Here is an 8,685-nt window from a genome sequence, read left to right as displayed (position 1 = left end):
TGTGTGTGTGTGTGTGTGTGTGTGTGTGTGTGTGTGTGTGTGTGTGTTAGAGAAGGCAATTATTTTTTTTTATTGCATCACAGGAGCTGATAAACAACTGAACTTTGTTTTATGCCTCATTAGTTTTGAAGTTGGGTCATGCTTGAGTTCACTTTAAATGATGAAGCCTTGTCATACCTTTAATTACAATTTGCATTTCCATTCTGACCTTAGCGTATTAATGCTCAGAAAGCAGAAATTACAAGATTCTTCCAGAAACCAAAGACTCCACAAGCCCCAAAGGTGAGCTATTGCTATGCCTGCATGTTGTTGGGTTTTCCTTAGTCATCTTCTTACAAACACACTGGTTTCCTTCTCACCTGTCCCTTAGAGCTCCTTAGGCGTACGAGGCATTAGTGCCTACTTCCTCATTTTTAAAGCATTGAATGGTTTAAAACAACAAGTCTGTGACCAGGGGAAAGATGACAGAAGTCTGCAGTTGCTTGAGTAAAATCTCATCTTTGTCTCCTCCTGTGTTGGGTGTACAGACCTCAAGAGGATCTGTTGGGGTCTCAGAGGATGTAAATCCTCATTCAAATATCAGTAACTTTCTTTTTTCCTTAGGTTTGTGCGTTATGAATATGCTGGTACTGCAGTTTCTCAGGTGTTCAGGCCCTAACAATCCTCACTTACCATTTCAGATTCTTGCTGGCTCTTGTGGGAAGTTTGCTCCTTTTGAAATTAAAGAGAACATGGTCTTAGCTCCCCTCTGTCGTATTGCCCTTTATCCAGACTTCTTAGAACAGCTGGATCGGCTCCTGCGCGCACAGAATAGTGAAGTTTCTTTCTTGAGAGACCTCAAGTGTCGTAAGCCACGTAAAACTGGACCCACTTTTGTCAATAGCAGTACCACAGTGAACAGGTCAGTCTGTGTCTCGGGGCTTTTCTCCTCTTGTTTTTGTGATGAACAGAGGACTGGTTTCAAGGAAGCTGTAATCAAATGCTGTGGGTAATAGAAAGGTGCAGCTTTGCTTTTGATACTTGTCTGACAGTCCCCTCAGAGGGAGAGTGTGTGAGGATACAGATTTGCTTCATTCTGTAATGTTTCTTAAATGCTTATTTGCAGGAGGTCTTTTGTTTTAGGCAGCTCCATTTCAGCACTGGAAACTACTTGCCTTTGAATAGTGTTTATATCATAGAATCATAGAATCACCAAGGTTGGAAAAGACCTAAAAGATCACCCAGTCCAACCGTTCACCTATTCCCAATAGCTCCTACTAAACCATGTCCCTCAACACAACATCCAGCCTTTCCTTGAACACCCCAGGCTCGGTGACTCCACCACCTCCCTGTGCATCCATTCCAGTGCCTGACCACCCTTTCTGAACAGTAACACTTCCTGATGTCCAGCCTGAATCTCCCCTGCCGTAGCTTGAAGCCATTCCCTCTGCTCCTATCACTGATGACACGAGAGCAGAGGCCGACCCCCAGCTCCCTACAACCTCCCTTCAGGAAGTTATAGAGAGCAGTGAGGTCTCCCCTGAGCTCCTCTTCTCCACACTGAACATTCCCAGCTCCTTCAGCCTCTCCTCATCAGCCCTGTGTTCCAGACCCCTCACCAGCTTTGTTGCCCTCCTTTGAACACATTCCAGTGCCTCAATATCTTTCTTGCAGTGAGGGAATCTATCTATCTTTGATAGATGTCATTTGTACTCCTTGAAACTGAGGCAGGCTGCAGTTCTTCATAGTATTGTTAAGAGGGCAGTAGCCTCTATGAAACTCCTGTTCTTGCAACCCAATTGTGTTTGTTCTAATCAAGTTCTGTGTTGATACCATGGCTGAACTGAAACTTTGTAGAAGATGATATCCTGAGCAAGAGGGGAGCATTCTGTGGGTTCTGAAAGGAGTCTCTTGTTTTAACAGTGATGTGGTAGTGGTGGATAACTGCAAAACAGATGCTGTTCCTGAAAGGGGGAAATTTGGTAGAATGAAACTCCTGCAGTTCTGTGAAAATCACCGCCCTGCATACTGGGGCACATGGAACAAGAAAACCAATGTCATCCGTCCCAGGAATCCTTGGTCAAAGGACAGTGTGAGTAACTTACAGGCAGTGTAGTTGGATTCTCTTTTTCTTAATGATCTCAAAGTGAATATGTGGTGGTCAGGTTTACCTGTCCTTTGGGATTGCTGATCCACTGGTGTGCTCATTCTTGCTGTTGAGTTATGAAGCACTAGGTGGACTCTGGCATCGTGCTTTCAGGCTAACAGAAGTGGCATATTGGCATTTCTTCTTCTAGAAATTACTGGACTATGAAGTAGACAGTGATGAAGAGTGGGAAGAGGAGGAACCTGGTGAAAGCCTTTCCCATAGTGAAGGGGTAAGGATTCTGTGTGCTGAAAGACAGCTTCTAAAAACGACTGCATCTGGCAGTGCCAGATTTCTAAAAAGCTGAGTTTATGTTTAGGATGATGAAGAGGAAGGAGAGGATGAAGACGATGACGATGGGTTTTTTGTACCCCATGGGTACCTATCTGAAGATGAAGGAGTGACAGAAGTAAGTGAACCAGGATTTCCATCTTTGCTTCTATCAAGTGCTAAATATTGACACATGAAATCATGTGATCCTGGCAGTGGCATAACTCGTATTTGCTTAGAGCAGGAGAGAACCTGTGCAACTCAGGGGGCACAGCAAGAAGGTGGCTTTTTTTTTTTTTTTGGAAAGAAAATTGTTCATCTGGAACAGTTGTAACAAGTTTTTTCTTGTGGCTTTTTAGGAGTGTGATCCAGAGAATCAGAAGGTTCGTCAAAAGCTGAAAGCGAAGGAGTGGGATGAACTGATGGCCAAGGGGAAAAGGCTCCATGTTCTACAGCCTGTGAAAATTGGCTGCATCTGGGAAAGTGCACAACATGACAGTGGCACAAATGCAGACCTGAAGGTCCTCCAGCAGTTCACAGCATGTATCCTGGATTCATCTCTTGCTGAGGAAGAACAGCAGATACAGAAATGTAGCAAAAAAAGAGCAAAAGATCAGCAGAGTAAGACGTGAAGGGCTAAATAATTGTATATATGCACTGTTGTACTCCAGTTTTGAGATATTTTTTTTTTTAAATCAAGTTAAAGCATCAGAATGGCCTGCTTATTACTGTCTGAAATTCAAGTAATCTTTATGAAGTCTCCTGGGATTCAGTTTTCTGCCATTGCACAACTCTGTGGCCTTGGTTGCTGTCTCTAAAAGCTCTTGCTTCAGGTAATCCAGGAAACAATGCCAACAAGACTTCATTCAGAAGGCTCAGATTTAGGACTACTTACTGGAGGTGCTTGAGCTGAATTGCTGTGTGTTGCTCAGAGAGGGAGGATGTATTTTGTTTGTAATTTCAGTATTGAGTACATCCTGTGTGTGATTAACACGAGGGTATGAGTAATGCCCAAAAAGACCAGAATAGAGATTGAAATTCTCACTTCACATTCCTGTTGTGCTTGACTATAAAGTTTAGATCCGGGGCTGCAACAGAAGCTAAAATTAATCTTATTTGTCTTCTTTCCTGGGGATGTGTACACTGATATTATGTCAGCCAAGCTTTTCTTGACCTTTAAATAGTTCTCTACAACCTTTATGCAACTTCTCTTCTCCGCAGTCCTTGGCCAGCTTCTACCACTGCTCCATGGGAACGTGAATGGGAGCAAAGTGATCATCCAGGAGTTCCAGGAGTGCTGCAGGCAAGGACTGTTCAGTGATGTGACTGCAGCTGAGAGTGGAGACACGAGCCCTGTGAGCCCCAACGCCTCCCGACCGCAGACACCAGTCGGTGAGGACAGTGGTGTCCCTTCCAAAGCCAGGCTAAAGAGAATCATTTCTGAGAACTCTGTGTACGAGAAGAGACCTGAATATCGGATGTGTTGGTACGTGCACTCGGAGGTGCTGAAGAGTTTCGATCAAGAGCACCTCCCTGTCCCTTGCCAATGGAACTACGTCACCCAAGTTCCTTCTTCAGGAAAGGAGGACGGTGGTGGGGTGCCAGGTGTGGCACCTGTGCAGAGCACCCCTGTGTCAGTGAAGAGGAAGTCCACTGGAAGTATGTGCATCACTAAATTCATGAAAAGGCCTAGGGATGCTGAACAGGTGAGCTTTCACAGCCCTCTCCCCCCAATTATGAGCAGCAGGAATGTAGCTGTGCCTCTTCAGTAGGCAAGTATCATGGCACTCCTCCCAAACTGACCTAAACCTGCCATCAGCGGAGTCCAAATATTCAGCTACCAAAATGATTTGTCATACAGAAAGATCTTTATTTTTGGGGAAGGAGTACAATTTCCCAACTCTGAAGAGACGGATTTCTTTGCCTCTGACTTGGATTGTTTCACTTGAAACATTAATCTCCTGCTGTTCTTCCATTTTCTGCTATTTGGCAGTGATTGCTTCCAAGCTGTGAATAGTTTTGAGTGTCTGTTTGTCCTTGGTTTTCCAGCTGTATGCAATTTGCCTGCAGATTTGTATGGCTGCCAGATGTATAGCCTGCACTGGTGACTTGCATCAGATGCACATGTACTGGTTAAATCTGGTCTCTGAGTGCTGCAACTCAACTCTTAATAGTCTGCAAAGTCTCAGGCTCATAATATTATATATATAAAAGCTGGATTTCAAGAGCTGTTCAAAAAAAAAATCACAGGAGCAGAGGAGATGCTTGGAGTAGTCACTATTCCAACTAATCTGTGCTCTTCCTGTTATGTTTACCCTGAAAAGCAGAGGCAAACAAGTAGTATTAAGAGCTTAATTATCCCAAAGTATGGTTGAAAAGCATGTGATCAGTGCTTTAGCTATGTGATGCTCTGCCCATGTTCTTCAGACAGTAAGGCTTTAGGTCCTGAAGCCTGCTGTGATCAGCTGTGTGCTTTCAAACCTGCAGACAGGAGTGGTTTGCACTCTTCAGTGGATTTATTACTCTCCTGTGTGTAAGGGGGAGGAAGGAAGCCTTGCTCAAGGCTTTCTGTGCTTTTCTTTCTAAGTTTACTCCCTACTTCTTCAGCTTTTGTACTGAAGATCTGTAATGAAGTACAAATATTGATAGGGATCAGAAAGCTGAGAAACTGTTCAGTCCCCAAACTGCATCTGCTTGGCTTTTTTTCCTGTATGCTAAATAAAAGCAGAGATTAAAAAATAGAGAAACAACTACAATAATAGAATAAAGCTCTGCTTATATTCAAGCACTTGGGCAGACATAGTGAAATTAACTCTTTGAATAGAATTACAATGTTGGCCTGAGTTCTTCTAAGCTTTTGAAAGCATCTTAGTTGCCCTCAGATGTGATGGCTGAGAACAAAGGTGTCAGGTTCCTGAAAGCCTTTCCTGCCTGTCATCTAAACCAGCAGCAACTGGGGATTGAGATCCCATCCTTCCAGCTGTGCAAGGCTGGTGGAGAAACTGGAGAACCTGACAGCCTTGACCTGCTGATGGTTCTCCTGTGTGGCTCTGCCACAAAGCTGGAGCCAGGACCCTTCTAGAAGTGAAGGTGCTCTCACATAAGCTGCAGAGAAAGAACCTGGTACTGAAATACCTCAGTGTGTGTAGGAGGGGAAGACTTCTATGTGAAGATGTGAACGTAAAACTTCTTGTCTTGAAGCAGTTAGGAAGGGCAGGGACCAACTTCTGAGACTTCAATTTCACAGTTCCAGCTGAAGAAAGTAAGGGAGGGGGAAAAAGAACTTGGAGATATTTGATGCAGAACAGCTTCAGTTTGCATCACTCCTTATGTTTTGTTTCCTTTCCTGATTCAACATGAGTGGATTTGCAGCTCTCAGGGCAGCAAAGTGTCACCAAGGAAAGACCTGTCATCCCTCCCTGAAAATGAGTTTATTGACAGATGAGTCAGGGGAGAACAAGGTTAAACTTGACAAGCTGAAGTTGCTTTTTGTCTTCAGAAGCAAGAAATCAAAAGAGGGGGAAGATTTCCCTTAAGTATATATAAATATAATAATAAAAAAGACAAAACTGAGTCAGACTCTAATTGAGGCCTGAACTGACTTCTAGGTGTGTAATTGTGCTGTGTAACATGGAGCACAAGCACTTGGCATGCTTCCTGCTGCATGGGCCATTGCAGAGCAGGCCTTTTTTTTATCAGAAGTCAGTGTCTGCTGTTCCTTGCACACATCTCTGCCTGCCTATCTGGGCTGTGCTTTGAGCACTAGTTGTGAGAAGCCTCCACTGCAGTCCTTAGCATTGGCTGTGCAAGATCTTGCACCTTAATGCTGTCACCTTGCTGATACCTTGTAACTTTTCCTCCTCTTCCCCTTAAGGCTGAAGCCATGGAGATGGATGGCTTTCAGGCAGACACTGAGGAAGATGAGGACGACGACGACTGCATGATTGTGGATGTACAGCCATGCAAAGGTGGGGAAAAACACTTGTTAGCCAGCTCTTGGCAGACAACCACTAGCAGATGGGGGAGTAGAAACTGTAGCTAAACCTGTCGCTGTTTGGTTTTGTTTTGCTGCAGTTTTACCAAGCTTTGTGCTCTTCTCTATAGATGTTTTATGCAATATATTTTTCTGCTTTTATGACTTATTCTAGATGCTTCTTTATGATCTTTGCTAATCTGCTCTTGCCCTTCTTTTTCCCTCCAAGTGACTAAGCAGAGCAAAGTGTTTGTGAACAACAATTATCTGCCAGCATTACAGTTTGTTTCTGATAAGGAAAGTGAACATCTTGCTATCAGCAGATTTACTAACATTAAGTGGATGTTGCTGAGAAGGGCTCATGTCAGGGGGTTGCATACTTGTGTTCAGAGCTTTCCCAGAACTTAACAAGGTCTGGAGCTTAGTTTTGCTGCCTTCTTGAAGTCTGAAGTGCATGCTGAAGTGTCCATTCTGAAGGAAATAGCAGCAGATAACCAAGCTCTCAGCTGTGTGACAGATGGATGCTTTGATCAGCATTGCACAGCTCTGTGCTACAATCCAAGCAGTTGTTTATATTTGTGTCCCACTTATCGCTTGGAAAAAGGGTTTTCAAAAGCTCTGTCAGTGTAGCCTTTCAGGTTACAGATTCTGGAACAGGGAGATGAGGAAAGGAAAACCTCCTTTCATCTCAGTGAGGTCTTAACTACACATTGATCATACAGACCAATGACTTAACACAAACCACGTGCAGCTACGTCCTCTAAACTGCTTTTAAAACCTCCAAGCTTTACAGCTCTCACAATAGCTCTATCACAATGCTGCATAACTTGAATTAAGTGGCTTTATTATTATTATTACTAGGCAGCTCCTTTAATTGCTAGATGAGGGCTTCTGCCTCTCTGTTCTGTTCCCAAAATACTCAATTCTACAGAGGTTTGAGACATTCTAGGCATGTCTTGGTTCTCTTTCTATCTGAGCTGGTGTTGCATTCCTCCTCTCACCTTCCATAAGTGACAACACAGCTGTTGGGCAAGAAGCTTTGCATTTCATCTTAAGCTGCTTTTGCTTATTACATGACTGCAGCAGGATGAAAGCCCTACTTCAGGTTCATAAGCTCTTGTTCTGAGGATGAGAGTGCTGTTTGGTAGCAGCTCTGCCTAGTTCTAAAGCACTAACAAGACTTGATTCTTAATTAGAATTAGTTTTACTCTGTATTAGTGTAACCCAGTGCTGAAATCCAGTGTTAATACCAAATGGTATTGAAAAGGAGACTTGTAACTGGATTCATGGCTGCATGCATAGCTGGCAGGGGTCAGATTTGACTGGTTTAATGAAGATACTTTAAAAAGAGCAAAACCACAAGGTGACAGTTTCTACTTTGCAGATTCAACACTGACAGTCACTGAAACAGCTCCAGAATCCAGTGGTACAGCTGCTGCTCACCAGGATGCCAACGTGGTCAGCCCATCTAATACAGTTTGAGACTTCAATGCCTACTAACTTCTCTTGTATGTATGTAGAATTATTTAGAAAATTTAAAACCCTGTGTATCTTTGAACAAGATACCTGAAAGTATTCCATATTTCTTGTAAAGAGAAGACAGCACTTTGTTCTGCTTCAGACCAGATGGAAGCTTAAATCTTCTAGTTTTTAGCTTAAAAGATATTGCATATTAATCTGTCCTTAATAAAGCATTATTGAAATTTTGGTACTTCTTTGTAATGGAAGGTATCTGTGTTAGTGGAGGGTTTTTTAAATAAGCTTATTGTGATGCTTCTTGAGGCTTCCTCTGTTCATAATGTTGTATAGCATGCCCTTGGGCATGAATGATGTACAATTACATTTGATTTTATGCTATCTGTATTACCCTGTTTGTGACTTTACTTGCTATGAGGAGCAGCTCCACAGCTCTGCCTTTGGAAAAGGAAGCACCTGCAAGCTGTTCCTCCTATTTTGTGATAGTCTGATATTAATTACAGGCTAGTGACAGTGAGAGACTTGTGATCTCCTGTGTACACTGCAAGAGAAAGGAGGGGGGGAGGGTAAAAAAGCTGATCACTGTCCCCAGGAGAGCTTTAGGATTTAAGCGTGTGGAATGGAACCAGCATCACACTTGTTAATGTATGGAACAAGCTTGCTGTGGTTTTTAACTTTTTATAAGGCTTCTCAGCTGCTGAGGGATGAATTCCCTGAAATACTGGCTGTAATCTGGAGTTTTATCTCTCATCAGAGGGCAAATGGAGCCTCAGTAGCTCTTGCTTGTTGTTTGTGTCCCAGGCTGGCTCTTCTGGCTGCAGGTGCCTTAGGAAGATGAGAA

The 8,685-nt window shown here is 43.3% G+C and overlaps 1 protein-coding gene across 2 annotated transcripts in view; it reads left to right on the top strand.

Moving 5' to 3' along the window:
- Positions 1-8,231, top strand: part of CHAF1A (chromatin assembly factor 1 subunit A) — a 14,930-nt gene extending 6,699 nt beyond the window's left edge. For both annotated transcript variants that reach the window (XM_042811151.1, XM_042811153.1), the window contains exons 7-15: positions 214-282; positions 681-901; positions 1,903-2,071; positions 2,277-2,357; positions 2,445-2,534; positions 2,755-3,016; positions 3,617-4,101; positions 6,270-6,363; positions 7,753-8,231. In XM_042811151.1, the coding sequence (XP_042667085.1) occupies positions 214-282; positions 681-901; positions 1,903-2,071; positions 2,277-2,357; positions 2,445-2,534; positions 2,755-3,016; positions 3,617-4,101; positions 6,270-6,363; positions 7,753-7,850 (1,569 nt within the window). In that variant the 3' untranslated portion in view covers positions 7,851-8,231. The remainder of the gene's footprint in view (positions 1-213; positions 283-680; positions 902-1,902; positions 2,072-2,276; positions 2,358-2,444; positions 2,535-2,754; positions 3,017-3,616; positions 4,102-6,269; positions 6,364-7,752) is intronic.
- The last annotated feature ends 454 nt before the right edge of the window (positions 8,232-8,685 follow it).

This window comes from Centrocercus urophasianus, unplaced genomic scaffold (assembly GCF_019232065.1).
Source record: "Centrocercus urophasianus isolate 14NV4802_14NV808 unplaced genomic scaffold, USGS_Curo_1.0 seq_1207, whole genome shotgun sequence".
NCBI classification, from domain to species: domain Eukaryota; kingdom Metazoa; phylum Chordata; class Aves; order Galliformes; family Phasianidae; genus Centrocercus; species Centrocercus urophasianus.
Note: the sequence above shows the minus strand (reverse complement) of the source record. Positions and strands in the feature narration are given on the sequence as shown.